The following is a 26515-nucleotide window of genomic DNA, read 5'->3' as shown; positions in this document are numbered from 1 at the left end:
CTATCTGTCCCAGTGGGCTCACAATCTAATGTACCTAGTGCAGTGGAGGATTAAGTGACTTGCCTAGGATCACAAGGAACAATATGGGGTTTGAACCTTCAACCTCAGGGTGCTGAGGCTGTAGCTCTAACCACTATGCCACACTCTCCTCCTAATAGTAGAAACAACCTTGGCTACTGTAACACCATTACTAATAATCCTCTAAATATTTTGTGATTCACACTAAACTTACATAAACTTTTGGCCAAAGCACAAGTTGATGTATCCCACTAATTATAAGAGAGAACTTTAAACGATCTCAAGGGTTCACAGCTACCAGCCTGATGTATATTTCAGACTAATAACCACACGGTGAGCTATCATTGATCTTATTTTGTTCTTTTTTACATCACATTTTGCATAACATTGTCCTTGGTACATTGAATATGGAAGGCTATTGTACGGCCTACATTTCAGCTGGAAAAAAAAAAGAGTGCATTTAGTCCAGATTAACATGTTAAATTCCCCTAAGAACAGAAGGCAGAAGAGTGCTGCTTGCTATCTTTCTATGTCAAACCCAAATCCCCAGTCCCAATCCACCATCTCTCTCTCATTCTCAAACGTTGTGTCCCACCTTCAAACTAGAGAATTACATGGGGACAAAAATTTCACACATCCCTGCCTCACAAGTAATCTCCATCCCCACCCTATCCATAATCTTCAGAAGTAGTTATTCAATTTAATTATGTTAACAAATTACATTAGAGCAGTGTCCTGCAAACTTTGTCGAGCTGCGGCACACTAAATGTAGTGTCTGTGGCTTGAGGCATCCAGAAGTGTGTGGATGTCACCGTGATGATGTCATGCACATATGTGACACAACCAAACAGAAATTGACCCGGTCCTCCACAGAATCAAAGAGCAAACAAAAACGTTGTGGAGAAGATGTCCAAGATTACATTACATTACATTACATTAGTGATTTTTATTCCGCTTGTGCCTTGCGGTTCAAAGCGGATTACATAAGAAGAGAGCTGGACATTTCCAGGAGGGTACATGACATTGGAGAATACAGATTGAGGGTATAGACTAATGACAGAGAGAGTGTGTAGACATAATAACAATGGAAGATAAATCAGGTTACATTACTATACATATCAAATATTCTGTTTCCATACGTTGGTAGAATATCTAGGACCCATAAGATGGGAACTGTGGACCCAACACGGTCCGTGTTTCTACGACTCTGTTGAGCAGGATTGTTCTCAGCCTTTGATCCACGTTCTTTGACTTAGAACTCTTAGGGACCCCTGAGGAAGACAGGGTCGTCGAAACACAGACCATGTTGGGTCCACAGTTCCCATCTTATGGGTCCTAGACATTTTATTATGTGGATTTTATGACTGTAACTTCGATAAAGCCTGCATCTTGGACATCTCCACATGCACATATGTGACATTATGTTGATGCCCACGCATGCACGAAGTCCCTCCAGATGGGCCCTGAGCCACCAGTGGGGGTGCCAGCAGGGAAGCGTAAGTCCCTCCCTCACCCCCCACCCCCATAGCAGTTCAGCATCATGACCCAGAAGGGACAGATGTTTTCATACATTTTTTTCAATATTTGAATACCTGCCATAAATTCATTAAGTTTGAATATTCATGTCAATCTTCTTGCATACAATTTTTGGATGCAAGTATAAGTGTGAAAGATGGAAAATTCACTACTTCTGTCTATACTAAGCCTACAGATGGAATACACTTCTCCACTATACTAGCATGCATCCTTCTCACATGAAAACTAATATCTCCTTCGTCACAGAGGTATGTGTGACTCAACTGCAGAGTGTTTAAGAACTTCTGATGAACTATACATACATTTTTCCCCACCCTATTTGTTATAACCCCAACCCTTCTATCTCCATTTTTCTCTCTACAATGTAACTTTACCCACCCTTTCCCCTTTTGCCCTCACTATCCAGTTTGTTATGTTAAAGTCATTAATGTTCACTACATATTTTAATTTAATTTAATATTTTATAATTACTTGTACCTTTCTTTAGAAAATTTTTTTAAAATTTTATGTAAACCGGCTAGATATTTGCTTGATAGTCGGTATATTAAATTTCTAATAAACTTGAAAATAAACTATGAAATAAGTTTGTCACAAGGAGTTACCCTAAGCTTGTAAAAGGGCTTTATATAAAATTTTGATTGATTCAACGAGTGGGGAAGATAATATACTTTTGTTATATGGGATGAAATATACGTCTGCTTCTTCACTTCTTGTGAAACATATTAGATGACATTTTGTTGTTGAGTGCCCATCAATGTTTTCAGGACAGCCATTTGATTTTTCCTATTCACGGAATTGTAATTTATAGGATTTACTGTGTAAACAATGTTTGGACTCAAGCGTCGACCACAACAAATGTGGTCGTTGCACAGTATGTGCTATTATCCCAGGACAAGCAGGCAGCATATTCTTTACGCATGGGTGACGTCACCGACGGAGCCCTCGGTACGGACCTTTTTAACTAGAAAGTTCTAGTTGGCCGCACCGCGCGTGCGCGAGTGCCTTCCCGCCCGACGGAGGAGTGCGTGGTCCCCAGTTTCTTTGTTTCCGCGGAGCGAAGAAGACGTGTGTTTTTCAACTCCGTTGAAATCCTCTTTTTGCCTTCCCGCTCGCGTTATTTTTTCATTTTATTCACCTTCGGGTACTTTTTTCTTTCAGTTTAAAAAAAAAAAATATATATATATTTTCTTTTTGCTTTATTTTTCGTTCCTGCCCCGGCGGGGCCTGTTGTCACGATCCAGGCCTCGGGGTTTGATTTTGCGGAGGCCGTCTTCCCATTCATGCCCCCGCAGCCCGGTTTTAAGAAGTGCCAGCGGTGTGCACGCCCGATCTCCCTCACTGACCCACACAATTGGTGTTTACAGTGCTTGGGACCGGAGCATCGGGCGGACTCCTGCACCCGCTGTGCCACTCTTAAGAAACGCACTCTGAAGAATCGTCAAATCCAACAAAATCTACTTTTCGGCACCGGCCCGACTATGGACTCGACTTCTTCAACTGCGGCACCGTCGAAATCGGCACCGACCACTTCGACACCGCCTGAAACGACATCGGCGCCACCGGCGCCAGGTAAGCCGGCTAAGAAGCCTTCCACCCTTGAGCGCCCTCCCACCTCGGTGGCGACACCAGTCCTTTCGGCTCCACGCCGCCCCAAAAAACGCTCCGCTCCGATATCGGTGAGTGCCTCGTCATCGGCCTCCTCATCGCCGGAGCGTAGAGCGGCACCCATGGAACCAAAGAAGAAAAAAGTGGTTCCGGTGCCACCCCTGGATGACCGCATTGCGGCCATCCTCCAGGATAAGTTGCAGGAACAACTCCAACAGCAACTTAAGCAGCTCTTACCCTCTATCTTGGCACCGCTGCTTTCGGTACCAGACCGGCCCGAGCCCCACACCGTCCAACCGGTATCCACTCCATCGGTACCTTTGGACTCCTCCATGCCCATTCTCTCGGTGTCGCATCTCCATACCCAGGCCGAGACTATCGCCTTGACGACGACCGATCCTCCTCGGGACCGAGCAGGGCACCGGTCTTCCCGCGACCCTGACCGGCACCGTTCTTCCCGGTACCGAGACAGACAAAGGTCTTCATCCCCCGGTACCGTCTCGGTACGCTCAGGCAAGTCTTTGTCTAAAGCTCACCATACTGAGCCTTCCACTCCGGTCTCTCGACACGCACACACCGATGTCAGAGACCCGGACCTATGGGAAGAATCCCCTCCCGGTACCGAGGAGGATGCATCGTCGTCGGACGAAGAGCCTTCGGCCCCCGATACCACATCTAAACCTGAACAATCTTCCTTTTCTAAATTCCTCAGGGAGTTGTCGGGGGCCTTATCTTTGCCTCTGGAATCTGACTCTAAGAAGTCACAAGCTTTCCTGGAGGCATTGGATTTCGATCAACCTCCCAAAGAATTCCTAAAGTTGCCCGTGCATGATATCCTACGGGAAACTTTTTATAAAAATTGGGAGAACCCACTGACTGTCCCTGGGGCCCCCCGTAAACTGGACAGCCTCTATAGGGTTATACCAATCCCGGGATTTGATAAACCCCAGCTGCCCCATGAGTCTCTCCTGGTGGAGTCCACTTTAAAAAAGACTCAGGGCTCTAGTGTTTACGCCTCCACCCCTCCTGGCAGAGAGGGCAAAACAATGGACAAGTTTGGCAAGCGACTTTACCAGAATGCCATGCTTGCCAACAGGGCTAACAACTACTCATTCCATTTCTCATTCTACCTGAAACATCTGGTCATGCAACTCTCCGCCATGCAGAAGTACCTGCCAGAACACAAAGTTCCTCTATTCCAGCAGCATATCTCCAGCCTGCTCCAACTGAGAAAATTTATGGTGCGCTCTATCTATGACTCTTTTGAGCTCACCTCCCGTGCATCTGCCATCGCTGTGGCTATGCGCCGCCTGGCCTGGCTCAGGGTCTCTGATTTGGACGTCAACCATCAAGACCGACTAGCCAACGCCCCATGTCTTGGTGATGAATTATTCGGAGAGTCCCTGGATACCACCACGCAGAAACTCTCCGCCCATGAGACCAGATGGGATACTCTCATTAAACCAAAGAAAAAGGCTCCACTTGCTCGTCCTTACAGGCCACAGACCTCATATCAGCGCAGGTTCTCCGCTAGGCCGCTCAACCCACCTTCACAGCAACCTAGGCGGGCCCGCCAACACCATCACACCCAGGCTCGTGCCCAGTCTAATCAACCTGCCAAGCCTCTTCCTCCTGCCAAACCTTCTCAGCCCTTTTGACTCCTCTCTCCAGGGCTTAGCCAGTCTTCCACCCTCATTGCCTCTTCCTCAGCCAATCGGAGGCAGGCTCCACATCTTCCTCAGCCGTTGGGAGGTCATCACATCGGACCAGTGGGTCCTCAACATCATCCACCACGGCTACTCTCTCAACTTCCAGACTCTTCCACCAGACAATCCTCCCGTAGAGTCTGCTTCTCATTCAACTCAAACCCCCCTCCTCCTGAGGGAGGTCCAATCCCTCCTTCTTCTCAATGCCATCGAAGAAGTACCTCCGGAACAAAGAGGCCGGGGATTCTACTCCCGTTACTTCCTAGTTCCAAAGAAGACAGGAGACCTCCGTCCCATTCTCGATCTCAGGGACCTCAACAAGTGTCTCGTCAAGGAGAAATTCAGAATGCTCTCCCTTGCCACGCTTTACCCTCATCTCTCTCAGAACGACTGGCTATGTTCCCTGGACCTCAAAGAGGCCTACACTCACATCCCAATCCATCCAACTTCACGTCGCTACCTGCGATTCCAGGTGCACCATCGCCATTATCAGTACAAAGTGCTACCTTTTGGCCTCGCTTCATCACCCAGGGTGTTCACCAAATGCCTCATTGTGGTGGCGGCCTTCCTCAGGTCTCGCAACCTCCAGGTGTTCCCATACTTGGACGATTGGTTGGTGAAAGCACCTACGTCTCCACTTGTGCTACAAGCCACTCATCATACCATCTCTCTCCTCCATCTTCTGGGGTTCGAGATCAACTACCCCAAGTCGCATCTGCTTCCCACGCAGCGTCTTCAATTCATTGGAGCAGTTCTCGACACCACACTAATGAGGGCGTTTCTCCCCTCCGACCGTCAGCGGACTCTGCTCCATCTGTGTCGTCAGGTGCTCCTTCATCACTCCATTTCTGCCAGACAGATGATGGTCCTCCTGGGCCACATGGCCTCGACGGTGCATGTGCTTCCCCTGGCACGACTCCACCTCAGGACACCTCAATGGACTCTGACCAACCAGTGGTCGCAGACCTCGAATCTTCTTTCTCATCCCATCTCTGTGACATCGTCTCTTCAGCGATCTCTACAATGGTGGTTGAGCTCCTCAAATCTTTCCAAGGGCCTTCTGTTCCATCTGCCCCCGCATTCCATGATCATCACCACGGATGCCTCCCCTTATGCATGGGGAGCTCACCTGGGAGACCTACGCACCCAAGGTCTTTGGACCCCACAGGAGCGTCTACATCACATCAATTTCCTAGAACTACGAGCCATGTTCTACGCTCTCAAGGCCTTCCAGCACCTTCTTTGTCCTCAGGTTCTGCTCCTGTGCACGGACAACCAAGTCGCCATGTACTACATAAACAAACAGGGCGGCACCGGGTCTCGCCTCCTTTGTCAGGAGGCTCTCCGCATTTGGACCTGGGCCACGGCCCGCAGTCTCTTCCTCAAGGCTGTCTATATCCAGGGCGAACAGAACTCCCTGGCCGACAATCTCAGCCGCATCCTGCAACCTCACGAGTGGACTTTGGATCCTCCCACGCTCCTCTCCATTTTTGCTCGCTGGGGCACTCCGCAAGTGGACCTCTTTGCAGCTCCTCACAACCATCAGCTGCCCCAGTTCTGCTCCAGACTCTTCTCGCCTCACCGTCTGGCCCCGGATGCATTCCTTCTCGACTGGACGGATCGGTTCCTCTATGCCTTTCCTCCTCTACCTCTGATGTTGCGGACTTTATCCAAACTCCGCAGGGACGGAGCCACCATGATCCTCATAGCTCCCAGGTGGCCTCGACAACACTGGTTCTCCCTCCTGCTTCAGCTCAGCTCCAGGGAGCCCATTCCTCTTCCTGTGTTTCCTACTCTACTTACACAACAACATCAGTCTCTACTGCATCCCAATCTGTCTTCGCTCCACCTGACAGCTTGGTTTCTCTCGGGCTGACCTCTCCAGGAAATCTGTCTCAGCCTGTCTGTCTCATTTTGGACGCCTCCAGGAAACCGGCCACCCTCCAATGTTACCATCAGAAGTGGACCAGGTTCTCCTCTTGGTGCCTCCGTCATCATTACAGCCCCACCTCTTTAGCGGTGGAAACTGTTCTGGACTACTTGCTCTCCCTGTCCAACGCAGGCCTCAAGTCTACCTCAATCAGAGTACATCTTAGTGCCATCACGGCATTTCATGAGCCTATCCTAGGAAAACCTCTCACGGCTCATCCACTGGTTTCCCGGTTCATGAGAGGCCTCTTCAATGTCAAACCACCTCTGAAGCCTCCTCCGGTCGTCTGGGACCTGAATGTGGTTTTATCAGCCCTCATGAAACCCCCTTTTGAGCCTCTTGCCTCAACTTCGCTCAAACTTCTGACATGGAAGGTGCTTTTCCTCATTGCCATCACCTCTGCCAGGAGGGTTAGTGAGCTGCATGCACTGGTCGCCGATCCACCGTTCACTGTTTTTCACCATGACAAGGTGGTTCTGCGTACCCATCCGAAGTTCCTTCCCAAGGTAGTCTCGGCTTTTCACCTCAACCAGTCGATTGTGTTGCCTGTTTTTTTCCCGAAACCTCATTCCCACCCAGGGGAACAGGCATTGCACAGTCTTGATTGCAAGCGTGCCCTGGCCTACTATCTTGATCGTACAAGGGCTCACCGCTTGTCCCCTCAGCTCTTCCTGACCTTCGACCCTAATCGTCTGGGTCGACCGGTCTCTAAACGGACGCTATCCAACTGGCTTGCAGCTTGCATCGCGTTCTGCTATGCTCGGGCCGGTCTGTCACTGGACGGTGCTGTCACTGCCCACAGGGTGAGAGCTATGGCCGCTTCTGTTGCTTTCCTCCGTTCCACTCCCATTGAGGAAATCTGCAAGGCGGCCACCTGGTCCTCAGTTCACACTTTCACTACTCACTACTGTCTGGACGCTTTCTCCAGACGGGATGGGCACTTCGGCCAATCTGTACTTCAGAATTTATTTTCCTAATGGCCAACCATCCCTCCTCCCTCTTTGTTAGCTTGGAGGTCACCCATGCGTAAAGAATATGCTGCCTGCTTGTCCTGGGATAAAGCACAGTTACTTACCGTAACAGGTGTTATCCAGGGACAGCAGGCAGATATTCTTACGTCCCACCCACCTCCCCGGGTTGGCTTCTTAGCTGGCTTATCCTAACTGGGGACCACGCACTCCTCCGTCGGGCGGGAAGGCACTCACGCACGCGCGGTGCGGCCAACTAGAACTTTCTAGTTAAAAAGGTCCGTACCGAGGGCTCCGTCGGTGACGTCACCCATGCGTAAAGAATATCTGCCTGCTGTCCCTGGATAACACCTGTTACGGTAAGTAACTGTGCTTTATGGTGAATCTGACAGGTATATTCATCCTTCAAGTGGACATGTAACGTTTTCCAAGTTCATAGACAATTTTAATTCCACTAGAGTGGTATATTTATTGGAATATCCATGTCATCTTATATAGGTGGGCCAAATGTGTAGATCCCTTTGAATGCATTTAATGGAGCACAGGAGCTGCTTGACAGTAAGTATACTGTCACTGTAGTTATCTCCCTTACTATTTTTGTTATATTTGGAACTCATCATATTATAGGAGGACTACAACCTGGGAATGTTTTGGTTACTCACTTCTCTGTTCACTATATTTTATATATATATTAGCAGTTTTTTTTATTTTCACTTTAACTTTTTAAATGCATTATTTTCGGCAACATGCAAAACTGTGATACGAATAAAAGCTCCCTGAATATTTAAGGCCAGGCCCCGGAGGTCTAGACACGTACCGAGAGACGAGAAATACGGTAATCTCGACTTCTACAGCGCGGCCGGTGACGTCACGCACCCCCTCCCTCCCCCAGTTACTAATTGCGTTAGAGGCGGCGGCGTACGTCCTTCTGGTCATTTAACTCCTTTTCTCCGCCTCCTGTAAACGTCAGGCGCACGTTACTGTAGTGCCTGGTGCGGCGCGTGCTTGCTTAGCAGTGCGCAGTCTACCCTGCTGCAGCCATGGCCTTTGTCACGCGGCAGCTGCTCCGCTCCATGTCTTCTGCCAGCGATTCCGCCACGTCTGCGGCCAAGAAGATCGTTATTAAGCAGATTACCGTTATCGGTGGGGGGCTGATGGGCTCCGGCATCGCTCAGGTGAGACACTCGTCCCCCTTCGCCTTCCACTCGGGGATCCTGGCAGCCTGGATCCGCCCCCCCCCCCTCCGGTTTCCAACAAATTCGTAAAAATCTGGCTGTCCGTTTGCACTGAAGGGAATCAGATCCAGTGCTGCTTGCAAGAGGTCTGGCAGTATCTGTTAATGTGTGGGTTACTGTCAGGCAGGTGGGGGGGGGGATGCTGTGCCAGCCTAGTTGACTTCTTAAAGCACACGCATGGAGGAGGATTTCGTTTCTGTAGCATTAGCATGGGTTTAAACAGCTGTAATATAACTTTATGTGAAGAGAATTAGGTACGGTTGTTGCGTCGCCCCCCCCCCCTCCGGTCGGAGATCAGTTATGGCTGTTTGTAACAGTTATTGGCCCTTCACTCGGTTGTCTTCTGCGACTGACACCTGGGATTCCGCTCAGTCTTTGGTCCTCTCCCTCCTTTGGTTCTGCTATATGTATCTTTTTTATATCTCCTAACAATATCACTGCTTTGGCGGACTCTTTATCAGCAGTTGATTCCAGCTAGCTGTTCTTTTCAGTAAAGAAATGTTTGCTTATATATATCTTTTCTTATTCTTTCTCCTAACTTTCTATAGTGGACTTCAATCATGTACAAGATGATGCTTAAGAAAAATAGGGGCCTCATAGGGCCCAAACCTTTTAGCATTTTCTTTGCTCTTCTCAGAACTTTTTCTAGTTCCGCTATATCTTTTTTGAGACACAGCGACCAGAATTGCACACAGTATTCAAGATGCGGCCGTACCATAGAGCGATACAAGGACATTATAACATTTTCATCTTGCATTCCTTTCCTGATGATGCCTAATATTCTATTTGCTTTCTTAGCAGCCGCCGCACATTGAGCTGAAGGCTTCAACATATCCTCAACAACGACACCTACATCCTTTTCCTGGGCTGACTCCTAACATAAAACCCAGGTTTCTCTTTCCCACATGCATCACTTTGCACTTGCTCACATTAAACGTCATCTGCCATTTTGATGCCCAGTCTTCCAGTCTCACAAGGTCCTCTTGCAATTTTTTACAATCTTCTTGCGATTTAACAACTTTAAACAACTTTGTGTCATCAGCAATTTTAATTATCTCACTAGTTATTCCTATCTCTAGATGAAGAGGGATTCAACTGGACAGTGCCCTTACTTTTAGTATGAGGCATTATATTAAAGAAAGGTTAAAAAGCTCAAATTTGCAAAAAGAAGAATCTTAGTAATGGCAAGACGAAGCGTTAATGCCAACTGCTAGCACGCCGCCATCTTGACCACTCTCCACACATCTTCCCTTTCAACCAGGTCTTAATCCATAATAGGATATTACCTCCAATCCCATGACTTTCTAATTTCTTCAGAAGTTTTTCATGAGGTACTTTGTCAAATGGAACCTTGGTTTGCAAGCATAATTCGTTCCAGAAACATGCTTGTAAACCAAAGTGCTCATATATCAAAGCGAGTTTCCCCATAGGAAGCAAGGGAAACTCGCTTGATTGGTTCCACATCCAAAAAACAGACACCCCCCCCCCTCAGGCCCCACTGGGGCCACTGGCGCTGTTCGCTTCCACCCTACCACATCCCAAAAAGACCACCCCTGAGAACCGGCATCGCGCGCCCCTCCCCACCCCCCCGAGAACCAGCATCATCTTCCTAAACCCAAACACTTATCACGATGTAGCACCGGTCCGCAGCACCAACCCTCAGGACGTGCCAGTGCCAGAAGACCCTGCCTTTTGCCGCTGATCTGTGCTGGGCTGGGCCTTGAGCATCTGCGCATGCTCAAGGCCTTCTGGCTCCTGCTCTCTCTGAGAATCTCGGAGAGAGCGGCAGCCAGAAGGCCTTGAGCATGTGTAGATGCTCAAGGCCCAGCCCAGCAGAGATCAGCGGCAAAAGGCAGGCTCTTCTGGCACCGGCACGTCCTGTGGGTTGGTGGTGTGTGCCGGTGCCAGATCGCGGTAAGGATTTGGACATCCAGGCTATTATTTATCCAGACCGCCAGTATGTCTATACCACATTTTGACCAAAATTTCATCCAAGTCCCAAATGCCCAGAACAAGACTATTTAGGCATGGCTGGGGCCAGTCTTGTAATGGACTGGCCACCCAGACATGGCAGCAGAGCAGTGGGGCACCTTAGAGGTCACTGCTGTGAAGTTCACAAAAAGGGTGCCAGATAAACATCTCACCAGAACTCCCTTTTAGGTTATGTTGAGACCCTCAAAACCCACTATACTCACCTGTCTACAACCCCAATAGCCCTTATGGCTGCAGGTAGCACCTATATGGCAGAGTAGAGTTTTGGGGAGCACACATGTTCCATCATAAATGTAGTGATTAGAGTGGCTGGGCCCTCCTCTCTGTGGTTTACTAGCTCACCCCCAGACTATTTAAGACACCTCTGTGCAGCTCTACTAGGCTTTCCCATACCAGGTGCTAATGTTCTGGAGACAGGTATGCATGTTTTTATTCCAATCTTTGTGGGGGTGTGAGGGGGGTCAGTGAACACTGGAGGAGTGTGTGTGGGTCTTTACTTTGTGTCTGCAGTGGTTATTCGGTCACTTTAGATAACCTTTTGGCACTTATACCTGTTTTTACATCTAACTCGCAACATATAAGTTTCATCCAGGATGTCTAGTAAAACCTTTGATTATCTGTAAAGGATGACTAAATCTAGGTCAGCCCCCAGTCCCACTCTCATCCCATATACAATACTCCTCCAGATATGCCCATTTTAGCTCTGGGTGCACATCGAGATTCAGAGGCCTAAAAAGTCCCACGACGCATCCAGAAAATCGAGTGGATTATCAGCACTTGGACGGCCTGTCTTTTAAGTCAACCAAGTGCCGACTTGACGAGTTTAGACGTGTTTAAGTTTTGATTATGAGGCCCATAGTGTAAGACTTGTAATTCTGTTATCTGTAATTCCTTACTCAATAAAGAAAAATAGATATTAGAGGGAAGGAGAAAGGGGAGATTGATCATTCATTCAATTTTCTATACAGTTCTCCCAGGTGAGCTCAGAACGGTTTACGGTATACTTCCATTTATGAGAGAGAATTTCATCCGTTCTAACCTGATACATCTGAGATAGCAGAATACTGTTAAAACCCACAGAGGACATTATCTGCTAGTGCAATAAAATATAGTGAACAACTAAATCAAAGGCAAAACATCTAATTATAAAATCAAGGATTTCATCCCCAAAATAAGTGATTTGTTAAATAAACCAGTATCTTTTTGTACTGTAGAGTGATCTGAAACCAGATTTACTTAGTTTTGTAGTACAGATAGGATGTTTTTAGTTTTTGCCGGTTTTAGTTTGAATGTGGTAAAGCTAGGCATTGGAAAGCTGGGGGGGATTTGTGTGGACAAGTTACTGCCTTATTCAGAACAAGCTTTCTGCTTTGGTCATGTGTTTTCAAATGTTAATATTTATTTATGGTTAATTTGTGCCAGAGTTCAGCCATGCTACTGCTGGCTCCTCTGGAGCTTGGTCTATTAGATCACTAATGAGTCAGGATGCTGCTCCTGGCTTTCGTAAGAGGAGAGATAAAAGCACCAGCTTGCATAGCTGAATTGCAGCACAACTGACTAACCAAAGTCCAATCTTTCATATATTATTGCATAAAACATCTCTGCAGCATGCAAGAATTCCTGGTTTCTTTGGAGGTTCTTACAAATTAAGTATTATAAGCTTTCCATTTTGGGGAGTCAGAAGAATTAACTTTTCTTCATGTGGTTTTCATGCGATGGGAGCCATATATGTGGTATGTGATTTAGGTAAGTGTATGGGGAAAATAAGACCTTGAAAACTTCTGCAGCATGGCAGTTGCATATGTACTCAGAAGCAACAACAAGAGTGAACTACTCTAATATAAACCGAGATTTTTGGGCCAAAAAAAATGGCCCAAAAATGTGGGGTCTCGGTTTATATTTGAGTCACTTTTCAATGATGGTGCTTTTTTCCTCTCCTCCCCACCCGATGAGCAACACTGTTATCTTCCACCAGCCCCTTCTCTTGATGACCGTCACTGCTATTCGCCACCCTTCCCACAATGACCAGCACTGCATCTCTACCCCCCCTCTTATGACCGACACATGTCCTCTTTTTGGCATTTGGTCAGAAAGTCTGGGCAGATTTTTCTTTTCATCCTCTTTGTTTGGCTTTCGCCATTTGGGCAGGGGGAGGGGGCACAGTGGCGGTGGCCAGCAACTCGAAAATTGAAGATCAGCTCCGGACCCCACTGCAGCATGTCAACTATGCGGAGACATGCATGGCATATGTCAAATCACCTGATTGGCGCGTGCTGTGCATGAAGCTGGATCCTCCACTCTCCTCGACCTTTTTCCCCTTGTCCCGCCCACCTCATGCACAGACACTGTGTACTGTGTGTTAAGTCAACGCCGCTGAAGCCAAAGGACAGGTGGTGGGGAAAACCTTAAAAAAAGATCAAAAGAGGCGAGTCTGGAGTCAGGACCCGCCATGGAGGAAAGGACGACAGCAGGTAAGAAGAGCAGTCACAGTTCGAGGGGTGGGGGTGGGGGGGCTGTTGCAGCCTATAGGAATGCCCATGATCTTCCCTGCAACGGCCAGCAGCCTTCATAGCTGGCTGCTCTTTCCACTGTCGGGCCTTCTTCTCTGCTGGTTCTGCTTATTTCCTGTTTTTGTGAAGGCAGGACTGGCAGAGAGGAAGGCCCGACGCTGGCAAGAGTAGCCAGCTGTAAAGACTGCCACTGCTGATGGGGAGGGGGGAGAGAGAGAGAAGAGGAACGGGGGCACATGGATGGAGAGGAGAGGAAGGAGATGGTGGCACATGGATGGAGGGAAGGGGAAGAGATGGGACATGGAGAACGAGAGGGCACTCTCTAAAATTGAAAGGGGATAGATTCCATACGAACATAAGGAAGTTCTTCTTCACCCAGAGTGGTAGAAAACTGGAACGCTCTTCCGGAGTCTGTCATAGGAGAGAACACCCTCCAGGGATTCAAGACAAAGTTAGACAAGTTCCTGCTGAACCAGAATGTACGCAAGTAGGGCTAGTCTCAGTTAGGGCATTGGTCTTTGACCAGAGGGCCGCCACGTGAGCAGACTGCTGGGCACGATGGACCATTGATCTGACCCAGCAGCGGCAATTCTTATGTTCTTATGACACATGGATGGAAAAATGGAAGAGAAGGGAAGAGATGGGCCACAAGGACGGAGGGAAGGGGAAGAGATGGTGAGATGGAAGCAAAAAAATGGAAGAAAACAACATGAAAATCAGTGTCAAAGAAGGATGTAGAAAATGTACATATTTTTATATTATGGACTGTTCTGGAAGAAATGCATTTCTTTTTAGCTCTCTTGTGATGTATTGTGTGCAGAGTCTGGCATATTAGGGTTTCCTTCGTGTACAATAGTACTTTTAATTTGTGTGCTTGTATTTGAAAAGTGTTTTGTTTTTTTCTGTTTTCTGCATATGTGACTGAAGTTATGTGGTCTGGTGGGGACAGAAATCCACAAACTTTGGTTGTTGTTGAGGCCTCAAGTCGGAAAATATTTGTCGGCTCTCCTTCAGCTTTTTTTGGACTTGAAACAGTCCCAACTGAAAAATTAGTGATTACTTATGGCATGACCCCTGACAAATGACGCTCTTACCCAGATTTCTAACCTCTGTTTATATTTGAGTCAACCTTTTTTCTTCCTCCTTTTAGGGGAAAAGGTTACCTCAGTTTATATTTAAGTATATATGGTGAATGGTGGGTAATGGAGGGTTTTGCCCAAAAGCAGCCAATAAGAGATTAGTGAGAGATGTGACAGAAAAAATACCATTCATCAGTGTAAAGAGGTTTGAGATATACAGGATGAGGATCTAGTACAGATGTATTATTGGGGGATGGCACCAGCCCTGAGGAGGAAAAATGTTTAATCCTCCCCTCTTCCCCCCCAAAAAAAAACAAACAAACACCAAAAAAAAAATCCCAAACCAAAAAACTATAACTACTACTTTTGCTCCTGGCTTCCTAAGAAATTTGACTAGTACCTTTTTTAAAAGGGGGTAGGAGAGTCTTAATTTCTTTTTCATCCTGATTGACATGAGCCTTAATTTACCATCTGGGAATTTTCCTTTCTCTCTTCACACACCACTTCTCTAAGAGAAGAGGAGCAGGTTTTTCTTCCTTGTAACTACAATGGTAGTGCACAGCATGCGACATTGCAGATGTTGGCAGATAAAGACCTGAATGGTCTATCCAGTCTACCCAACCTGATTCAATTTAAATTTTTTTAATTTTTTCTTCTTAGCTATTTCTGGGCAAGAATCCAAAGCTCTACCTGGTACTGTGCTTGGGTTCCAACTGCTGAAATCTCTGTCGAAACCTACTCCAGCCCAGCATGTGCACAGGTAGAAAACCCAATTTCCTTCTTGTCTTGTCGCTGCTTCAGGTCTTGGATGATGCAATTAAGCTGCAACAGTGGTAGAAGAGGTTGGCAGGGAATGGGACATGCTGCTTGGATTGAGTCTTTGGGGAAAGAGCCACTCCTGAATATTGTGGTAGAAGACAGAAAACATGTACTTAGTGACCAGTTCCATTTTTTCTGCCAACCTGTAGCAATCTTTTTTTTTTTTTAAATTCTTTATTCATTTTCAAAATTACATTAAGTATTAAATATATTCATTCACAGTAACAATAAATACATCACTTATAAACAATCATTGGTACATTACATAAATTCTTATCCCTTCCCTTTTCCCATCCCTCCCAACCATATATTTGCTGGGCTGTTCCTATAACCTATAGCAATCTTAAGGCCAGGAACCATGTTCTGAGTCTGTCTGGAACACTGTATCATGGGCTGTAAATATAGTTTGAAGGAGTTGCACTTGTCGATGATAGTTTTACTCCACCACCACCACCACATCGTACTCAGGGTCTAGGCTGTGAATGCTGCTTTCAGCATGTACAAACCCTGACCAGTGTGGCTTACCTATTACTGTATATTTGACACCCGGGGCTGATCATTTTTAACACCTCCCTCGTGTATAAAAAAATTATTTTTAGTAATAATCCGCAAGTCACACAACAAGAATGCACCTAGGAAAAGGCAGTATCTTTAAAACTGCAGTGAGCAATAGAACATCAATACACTCCAGCCTATCTGGACCATCCCAAATTAGTGAAGGTCCCATCATAGCCCCTCCCCCAATCCTAATCCAAATAGCCATATACAGGATACTGTCCAAGTCTGCCCAGTACTGGCCTTGGTTCTTCCAATTGTATCCTTCATTTTCTGATTAGAGATCCTCTGTGTTTATCCCACGCTCTTTTAAATTCTGTCTGTTTTCTTCTCTACCACCTCCCTTGGGAGAGCATTCCAGGCATCCACCACCCTCTCCATGAAAAACAATTTCCTAATATTACTCCTAAGTCTTCTACCCTACAACTTCAATTTATAAATATTTTACCATTTTTCTTTCTCTGTAAAAGATTTGGTTCTATATTAATACCTTTTAAGTATTTAAACATCTGTATCATATCTTCCTTGTCCCTCCTGTCCTCTAGAGCAGTGGTTCCCAACCCTGTCCTGGAGGACCACCTGCTAGTTCACACAATATTTAAACGGCTTAACTACAGTATCAACGAAAAGATAATAAACCAGCTCTTCTCTCATGCTCTTAAGTACTCTAGTCTTAATTATATGTGAACTGAATCGAGCTCCGTTGGGAGATGACCCGGTATATAAATCAAAGACTAGATTAGATTAGCCCTAATGAATATACATGAGAGATGTACATATAATGGAGGTGACAAGCATGCAAATCTGCCCCATGCTTATTCATTAGGGCAAATCCCGCACTGCTCCTTGTGACCCTGGGCAAGTCACTTAATCCCCATTGCCCCAGGTACTTTAGATACAGTGGCAGCCTGCCCAGACAGGGAAAAATGCTTGAGTACCTGAATAATTTGTAATCCACATAGAATTGCAGGATATGCGGAATATAAATTATATATATTAAAAAAAAGGGGACAAATTTGTCCCTTTCCCTACAGGAACTTAATTTCCCCATCCCTGTCAGTTTTGTCGCTGTCCCTGCCCCATTCCTGTAAGCTCTGCCTTAACCACACAAACCTCAAACACTTATGATTTTAAAGTGTTTGAGGCTTGTGCAGATGAAGACGGAGCTTGCAGGAATGTGGCAGGGACAGGAAAAGAATTTGCTGGGATGGGAGAGGAAAAATTTGTTCTTGTGTCACTTTCTACTTGGCATCTTTTCTAGAAATTCTAGCTTCTTGGCAAAAATCAATGTTTGCTTAGATTCAGGTGATAACCATAGCATGTTTATAGTGAGTGTATTCAGATCTCATCTTCTCACCCAGTTTAGTTTGTTTGTTTTTGAGGCCTGAATCTCGATTCCCTTTGCATCTGGTGGTGCCTCCATGGGACCTTAATCTTATCCTTTGTCTTGACAAAAGCATTGTTTGATCTGCTTCAGTATGTTCCTCTATGACTACTAATCATTTCTATAGTGCTGCCAGACAAATGCAGCACTGTACATTAGCATGAAAGATGTAATCCCTATTTGACAGGGGGTTAGGGAATTAAAGGATTTAATGCTGAAGACAGTATTTGTGGTGGCGATATGTTTGGTTAGGAGAAACAGTGCCTCAAGGGTACTACTAGTGTATTGCAGCCTATGGTGGCCTGAAGGGTGGCCACTGGCCCATCATAGCACTCAAGATGGAAAATTGCTGACTTAATTTACAAGCGGTAGAGGAGGCTGTGCCTGGGGGCAAAGAGATTGTTTAAACAGTAATTGTCTGGCCTAGGGGAAAGCTGATCCGTTCCATTCCTCTAGCCTGCTCTGGCAAGGACAAAGATTCAATCGTACTTCTACTACTCATTTCTATAGCGCTACTAGACATATGCAGTGCTGTACATCAAAACATATCTAGCTCATTCTCTGTCTTAAGTCTCTGTATTAAGTCCCCAGAAATCAAAAGAACCTTCAGCCAGCATTTTCTTTTAAACTTAAAATGCACCACTAAAAATATCTTCCAAATGATGAAATGTGCTAAGAGACCAAAGACCAGACTGAGAGCTCTCGTATTACTTTCCAACATGTATGTATAGAGTCCCAAACTTTTCTTGAAAAATAAGACTTATCTTGAAGTGCTCAGGACCATATTTTGCAGAGCTGCCTTGCAACATAATGCCAATAGTTCTCAAAAAGAGATGGTCTCTACAAAAAAAACAAACAACCCAACTTGTTCATCATAACTCAAAAAGATTTAAACCACTTTATCTACTCACATAAGCTCTGGCAGCAATTTGGAGGGTACCTTTTGCACGGCTCCTTTGTAACACAACCACCAAAAAAGCTGTGGTTTTGTATGAGTGATGTCATACCCACACAGTTGCTGATGGCAAAAATATTTTAATTCAAAGAAGCAGCAACCAATAGGAATGGTGATAAAAAGGTCATAACATAAGAATAGCTCAGTTGGCCTTTCTCACAGTGGCCAATCCAGGTCACTAATACCTGGCCAAAACCCAAGGAGTACCAATATTCCATGCTACCGATACAGGGCGAGCAGTGGCTTCCCCCATGTCTTTCTCAATAACAGACTATGGACTTTTCCTCCAGGATCTTGTCCAAACCTTTCTTAAAACCAGCTACGCTATCCGCTCTTACCACATCCTCTGACTACGCGTTCCAGAGCTTATCTATTTTCTGAGTGAAAAAAAATTTCCTCCTATTGGTTTTAAAAGTATTTCCCTGTAATTTTGAGTGTCCCCTAGTCCTTTGTAATTTTTTATGAAGTGAAAAATCGATCCACTTGTACCTGTTTTACTCCACTCAGGATTTTGTAAACTTCAATCATATCTGCCCTCAGCCGTCTCTTTTCACAAAAAAGGCCCACCACTCAGTTTTGCAATTTTAAGGCCATTTGGATTGGCCATATTTAGTCTGTAGATCCTCACTGCTCCTTTCACCACAACACAGTGGCTAAGGGCTCCTTTTATCAAGCCACGCTAGCGGTTTAACGCGTTAAACCTCCGGCCATGCTAGCCGCTATTACCTCCTCTTGAGCAGGTGGTAGTTTTTGGCCAGCACGGGGGTTAGCGCGTGATGAAACGTTGCGTGCGTTAACCCCGCTAGCGTGGCTGGATAAAAGGAGCCCTAAATCTCCTCCATGGATTAACTGGTGTTTTTTAACAGAATAAACCTAAGATCTGCTACAGAATGATTCCTCTCTAGCCATTGCTGGATTAGAGGGGCTTCCACAGATTTTGTCTTTAGTTTACATTCTTATGTCACCTTTTATTAGTGATTAAGGGTAACATTTCTCTTCAAACCTCTTCCACATTTCTTCTGCCTTAATTTTGAAATCCTGTCAACATGAACATAGTCAACATAGTCGAGACATAGCTTTCATTCTGGTCTTTGATCTCTGAGCACATTTTATTTGGAATATATTTTTAGTGGTGAAGGTTAGTAGTGCATTATAAGTAAAAAATAAAAGTGTGGGGTTGGGTTTTGTTTTGTTTTTTTGGCTAGCTGAAGGTTCTTTTGGTTTCTGTTAATAGCGTTACCTCATATATTTAAAATATATTTTTCTCTTATTGTTGTGACTTGTCTTAAGTCCTGTTAACAGCATTTCAATTCTTGGCACCTAGCAAGTACTGGGCAGTAGGGGGTATGGGGCAGTTTAACTTAGCATGTTGAATAATAAAGTATGTAAAATAGGAGCTGTTGCTGAAAAAAAGGAGGGTATTTGGGCTGATAAAGGCATTTTCTGGTAGGGTCACATTACATTAGCGACTTATTCCGCCATTACCTTGAGGTTCAAGGCGGATTAATAAGAGGTTATCTGGATATTTCCAGAAGAGTTACAGAGTTAAACGGGTTAATTTGGGGGACTGAAGAGCTTCCAGTGGTGTTAGTTTGTTTTGATGGATTTCTTGAATAGCAGAGTTTTTATTTTTTTTCTGAAAGTTTTGTAGTCTGGAGTCTTGGTCAGTAGTTGGATAGTTAGCAGTCTAGTTTCGCTGCCTGCATGGCCAGTAGGCCATCCTACATTTTTTTGCATTTGACGCCTCTGATTTGGGGGGGGGTGTATGAATGGTGTCTAGGTTCTCCTTTGCCTGGTTGTGGTGATTCTGATAAGGCGGTTGTTTATATAAGCTAGGCTGTCTCCATTCATGGCTTTAAATAGTAGACAGTAAAATTTAAATAGTATTCTTGCTTGTATTGGGAGCCAGTGTTGAGTCGAGGTATGTGGCAGTGATATGGTCGTATTTCTTCAGCGAATAGATCAGTCTCAAGGCTGTGTTTTGTACTGTTTGTAGTTGTTTTATCATGACTGCAGGGCAGGGGAGATGAGGACCATGAGCTGGAATTGTTTTCTGTCGAAGAATTTTCGGATTTGCCTTAAGTTTCACATGACCATGAATGATTTCTGTATTGTTTTGTTGATATGTGGTCATGACATACTACTACAGGGTTGAAGGCAAGTGGTCTGTAATTATAGTAAGCAGATTTGGATTGACTTCATAACTGTTCCAGATTGTATATAGAAGACAAACAGTTTAGCTGTGTGCATCTTCTGATGGGAGGGATATAACTTGTTCAACTGCAATGGTGTGGTACAACTTTGGAAGGTGAGGGAGGAGACAAAACCTTTTTTTTTTTTTAAACATTTTTAAATATTCTTTTATCCCAGGACAAGCAGGCAGCGTATTCTTTACATGTGGGTGACGTCACCGACGGAGCCCCCTAGCGGACGTTTTCGCAAGCAAATTTGATTGAAGACCTTCAAGCTTGCGATTGGCCCATGCATGCGCGCGTGCCCCTCCCGCCAGACCTAGGGCATGCGTCACCTCAGCGTGGCCTCAGTTCAGTGTTTTCCACGGAGCCAGAAGCACTGCTCCCTTGCTGCGCGCAATCTCATTGTCCCTCTTGCACTGCGGCTTTCTTTATTATTTTCGTTTGAGTCACTGTGCTCGTGTCTTTCTTATTTCTTATTTTCTTTCGTGTTTTTGGGTTTTTTTTGACCGGGCCTCCGGTCTTACTTTGGCCGCTTGGCCTTGCGGGGCCGCGGCCGTCCTTTTGCTTATGTCCTGGCCTCGTTCCAGGTTCAAAAACTGCACTAAGTGCAACCGGATTATATCTATCACCGATCCCCATCGTTGGTGTGTGGAGGGACTAGGTGCAGAGCACCGTGCTGAGTCGTGTCCGCGTTGTGTGACTTTGCAACCGCAGGTTCTTCGTCGTAGAGTGGCCAAGATTCTTCAACTGTTTGGCCCTATGGATCCTGCGGGACAGGCCTCGAGCTCGTCCTCAGCATCGGGGACCTCTGCTTCGAAGTCCTCGGCCTCCAAGACCCCGGCCTCGGTTCCTCCTACTACCCCGGCTTCGGGTAAGTCTCCTCTTGCCTCTTCAGGTGTGCCGGCAAAGAAGCCTACCTCGGAGTCTTGTGTGAGTGCCGCTTCATCAGCCTCTTCGAGACATCATTCAAAGCATGCCTCCTCACGTAGAGAATACTCTTCCTCGAGGTTGCCCCCGAAGGAGCGCACTGCTGCACCCCAGACCCAGCCTCCTTTGGTCTTGGTGCCGATGTTCGAGGACATGCTTAAGGCTATCCTTACCTCGCAGCTTTCCTCGGTGGTGAGTCAACTGCTCCCGGCCTCGACGCCTCTGACCTCGGTCTCGACCCAGCCCCCTTCTGACCAGCCTGAGCGTACTTCGCTTGTGTCTCGGGGCCCCATGCGCAAGACTCGCCGGATTCTCTCGAGCGATTCTTCATCCCCGGATTTGGGGCCTGTGACTTTCCAGGGTCCTGTGACGGGAACCCGTTTTTCACCCGTAACATGTGTTATCCAGGGACAATAGGCAGATATTCTCGCAACCCACCCACCTCCCCGTGGTTGGCTTCTTTAGTAGCTATCTGAACTGAGGCCACGCTGAGAGACGCATGCCCTAGGTCGGGCGGAAGGGGCACGCGCGCGCATGCGCAGACCAATCGCAAGCTTGAAGTTCTTCAAGCAAGTTTGCTTGCAAAAACATCCGCTAGGGGGCTCCGTCGGTGACGTCACCCACATGTAAAGAATATCTGCCTGCTGTCCCTGGATAACACCTGTTACGGTAAGTAACTGTGCTATTTCTTACCTTCTATTTCCAATTTGTTGATCATTGTGTGCAGTTTTACATTTTCTAAATTTAAGGCTGTTTAATTCTATGATGTGGCTTTACCTATGGGTTGTTGTTTTTTCAGGTTTTTAAAACTTTAGATTGTTTGGATAAGCATGCAATAATGTTTCACAACTTCTAATGAATTCCATACTACATTTGCAACACTTAAATTCATCAACCCAAACATTCTTTTTTTTTTTTTTTTTAATCCTAACCCACGTTGCATTTTATTGGCCTCATTCCTCATAAATCCTATATTACAGTGTTCTTCAATCTTTTTACACCTATGGACCGGCGGAAATAAAAGAATTATTTTGTGGACCGGCAAACTACTAAGACTGAAATTTAAAAAAACATTTTCACCCCGTCTCCGCGAGTTCGGTCCCCGCAAACCATCTGATCCCATCCACACAAGCCTCAGTTATGATTTTATATTGAACATATTTTATTAAAGTATAAAAAGAAACAATATTCTGTACAATTGTCATTTTATAAATACAAATATACAGAGCAAGGACCAACAAAACCCCTGTATCCCCTCCACTATCAAGAAAAACTGAACAAGCCAAATTATTACAGAATGCTACACAGAAATATCATGCTAACAGAATACTGCAGTCACACATGACAGGAATAGTGTTGGGGGAGTGCTGGAAGCTAAAGAAGCACTGCCTGGACTTTGCAGTCCCCAGTTATGTCTCTAGCAGGATATATAGTTCAAATCTGATATATTCTAATGACAAAATAGAAATAAAATCATTTTTTTCTACCTTTATTATCTGCCCATTTTGTTCTGCTTTCTTCTGTCTTTTCTTAAATTTCTTTCCAAGGTCTTCTGCCACTTCTGTCCCTTCCTGTCTTCTACCTATTATTCCAATATCCAGAACCTCCTTTTTCTTCTTACTGCATCCACCCTGTGTTCAGCATCTCCCACCTACTCCGTCAAGTCCTACTCAGTCAAGTCTGCTTTTTTCCTTCACCCTACAACCTCCATGTCCAGCATCTTCCTGTGTTCTTTTTTTCTTCCCGTTGCTGAGCCATCCAGCCAACCCACCATCTTTCCCCATCCCAGTGCCTCCCCTCTTTTCCCTATCTTAATCCAGCAGATACCTTCCATCACCCTACTCCCTCCATTCCTTATTCAGCATCTTCTCCTTGTCTCCCTATTCCCCCTTCACCATGTCCAGCATATCCCCTCTGTCTCCCTACTCCCTCTACCCATGTCCAATATCTGACTTCTGTCTTTATACTCCATCCTCATGTTCAGCATTTTCCATGTCTCTGCCCCCTGCAAGGTCCAGCATCTATCTTTGTGTCCTTATTCTTCCAATTCTCACCTAGTTCCAATAACTATCCTCCTCCAAGGGGATCCACCATCTTCCTTCTGTCACACCAATCCCCCTCCTGGGTCTACCATCCCCTTCCAACAACACCTATATCACATTTTTCCCTGTCCTCATAATCCAGCATCTCTTATTTCCTCCCTTGGCTGCTGGCCCCAATCCACTCTTCCAGCACTCGATTGCTATTAGCCCTGCCTTCGACCCCGGTCCTGCTAAACTTGGCAGCAAAAACAAAGACAAACCTTACCCTACCTTCACTTATGGTCCCTCTAAATCAGACGGCTAGAATGAAGACAGAAGCTGCGGGACCTTTCCTCTTGCCTGAATTGCTATTAGCTCTAAGCTCTACCGGTCTCAATCCTGCCCCTCAAAAACAGGAAGTCACTTCAGAAGGGGGCGGGATCAAGATCGGCAGAGCCTATAGCGATGCAGGCAAGAGCAAAAGTCCCGCGGCTTCTGTTTTTCTTTTTGCCAGCCGTTTGTAGCAGTACCGCAGCTGATCTTAATGCCGGCCCTGGAAGGGAAAGGGGAACAGATGCCCGACAGGAAATTTAATTTGTAGATCTCGCCGGCCCTGCGCGAACCGGCAGAAATTTTCTGCGGACCGGCACCAGTCCGCGGACCGGCGGTTGAAGAACTGTGCTCTATTATGTTGCTTGTTTATAAATTTTTTTATTTTTTTTTTAATTTAATATTTATTGAGATTTTCAATATATTCAAGCATATTATAACTTGTACAGAAAGGAAATTTAGCAAGAAATTAATATAAATGAAAACATATATCAAAGAACATATAAGCATAAATTTCTACTCAAGTCCTCAAAAAGATCCAAGAAGGAAAATAGGCGACAAGAAAATTATTAAAACAAAGTAATAGCTAGTCGAATGAGATTAAGGCACCCTTTCTTAAACTAAGCACTTTCTTTCTCCAAAGATGCAGTTGTGAGAAAAGTTGTCAGTTGAGATGGCTCAAAGAAAACATATTTATGAGAATGATAATTAACAACACATTTACATGGGTGTCGCAAGTAAAAAGTTGCCCCCAGAGATAAAACACCAGGTTTCCTTAACAGAAATTCTTTTCTCCTTCTCTGCGTCTCCTTGGCCAAATCTGGGAACATCTGAATTTTACAACCTAAAAACTCTTTTTGCTTATTTTTAAAGAAAAGTCTCAGCAACCAGTTTTTATCTGGTGCGAGAGCTACTGTCAATAATAAGGTTGCAGGGGTCACTAATTCTCTATCAGACATTTCCAATATATTGGATATATTCATTAAATCAGGTCCCGACTTCTGTTGTAATTGCTGTTGTTGTTGTTGGTCTTGAGGCTTACTTAGAAGATAATAAACCTGCGTAAATGGTGGTAATGATTCATCAGAGAGTTCCAATATTTCCGTCATATAACGTTTCAACATTTCCCTTGGGGCTATCACAGAGACCCTAGGGAAGTTTATCAATCTGAGATTATTGTTACGAGAAAAGTTTTCCATTGCTTCCATCTTCCTTCTTAAATTAGTATTATCTTTAATTAATACCTCAGTAATTTGTTGTGATACTTTAAGTTCTTGATGAATATTTTGTATTGAAATTTTTGAGTCCTCAAGTCCAGTCTTTAAATTTTTAATCTCAGTTCCATGATTTTCTAATTTCTTTTCTACTTCTTGCAGTTGTGGATTAATAGATTTTGCCAAATTGGCTACCAGGTCCCACAGGGAGTCTAATGTAACCTCTCGGGGCTTCAAAATTTGCAATGGTTGTAATTTTAAATTAATTAGCTCACCCTCTGGCAACATGTCTCCTCCTGCAATCTGTTGGATTTTCTTATCCCCCACTGCTTCTTCCACAGTCTCCTCGTTAAGACTCCTCTGCTCCAGCAGGGAGTCCCATGGCACAGTCCCCGTGTTCTCCTCCTTAGCCTCCGAGAGGAAGTGAACTCCAACCTCAGGAAGTTCCTCCTCTCGCGGGGAACTGGTCGACTGAGGGCGTGGGGGTGGTGCTCTCACTTCGGGGCTCAACGATGTCTCCAGCCCCATGGTGAACGCCACTGACGCGCCTCCGCCGTGTGTCTCCTGCGGGGAACTCCCCGAAGCTATCGGCGTGCCCTGCATTCTCCTCATCAAGTCCTCGATGTTCCCGAAGACGGCTGTTCTGGAGCGCTGCGAGGCTCCAGCAGCGCTACGTCCCCTCCTCTTCGGCATCGTGAAGCAGGTAAAGGTTTAATTGGACAAATTATGTCAAGGAATAGACGGGAGCGTGAAACTCATGCGACTGCTCATGCGGCCATCTTGGATCACTTGTTTATAAATTTTCAGTTGGATTGTGGCTGAAGCAAACTATAAATGCCATGTTAATCCCTTTTCTTCCCTCTCCCCAGCACAATTTTTGTTTTGGCTTCGGTTATGGCATCTCTTGTTAGCAGCAGTCTGCGTGATGCTTTTTCTTTGCTAAATAGATACTATGTTTGTTTTTTTGGAAGGTTTCAAAACCATTTACCCAAATTACAGTACTTTGCAAGTATGTGTATATTTGCTTTTATTTTTAATTGAACCATTGAAGAATTGCACCCAAGTGATTAAAATTTCTGGTTGGGTCACTGTTCCTATAGGCAAACTAGCGAAAGCTAGGAGGATGCTTGGGTGTATAAGGAAAAGAAAGGGCAGTAGCAAAAAAAGAGAGATGCCTCTGTGAAACCTCATTTAGAATATTGTGTACAATTCTGGAGACTTCAAAAAGATATAAACAGGACGGAGTTGTTCCAGAGGTTGGCTACTGAAATGGTCAATGGTCTTAGTCATATAGACTTCGAGATCTCAATATGTATACTCTGGAGGAAAGGCGAGAAAGGGGAAAGGGATAGATGTTTAAAAACCTATGTGGCTGCTTTCTGGTAGTGTCCTCTTATAAGTATATATTGGAAACGTATTGTGGGTTTTATGCGGAGACTTCTTCAATCCCCTGTAGCGGGTATGATGTCCCAGCTGGTCTTGGATGTTCTGAGAGCTTTTGGGTCTCTGTCTTCTACTCAAACTCTGTTGTGTAGG

At 45.4% G+C, this 26515-nt stretch overlaps 1 protein-coding gene across 1 annotated transcript in view; it reads left to right on the top strand.

Annotated features, from left to right (window-relative positions):
* The first annotated feature begins 8703 nt into the window (after positions 1-8703).
* The window catches only part of HADH (hydroxyacyl-CoA dehydrogenase), a 128020-nt gene continuing 110208 nt past the window's right edge, over positions 8704-26515 (top strand). The window contains exon 1 of the mRNA XM_033956337.1: positions 8704-8938. Coding sequence (XP_033812228.1) covers positions 8804-8938 — 135 coding nt within the window. The 5' untranslated portion in view covers positions 8704-8803. The remainder of the gene's footprint in view (positions 8939-26515) is intronic.

This window comes from Geotrypetes seraphini, chromosome 1 (assembly GCF_902459505.1).
Source record: "Geotrypetes seraphini chromosome 1, aGeoSer1.1, whole genome shotgun sequence".
NCBI lineage: Eukaryota > Metazoa > Chordata > Amphibia > Gymnophiona > Dermophiidae > Geotrypetes > Geotrypetes seraphini.
This window is presented reverse-complemented; position numbering and strand designations above follow the sequence as displayed.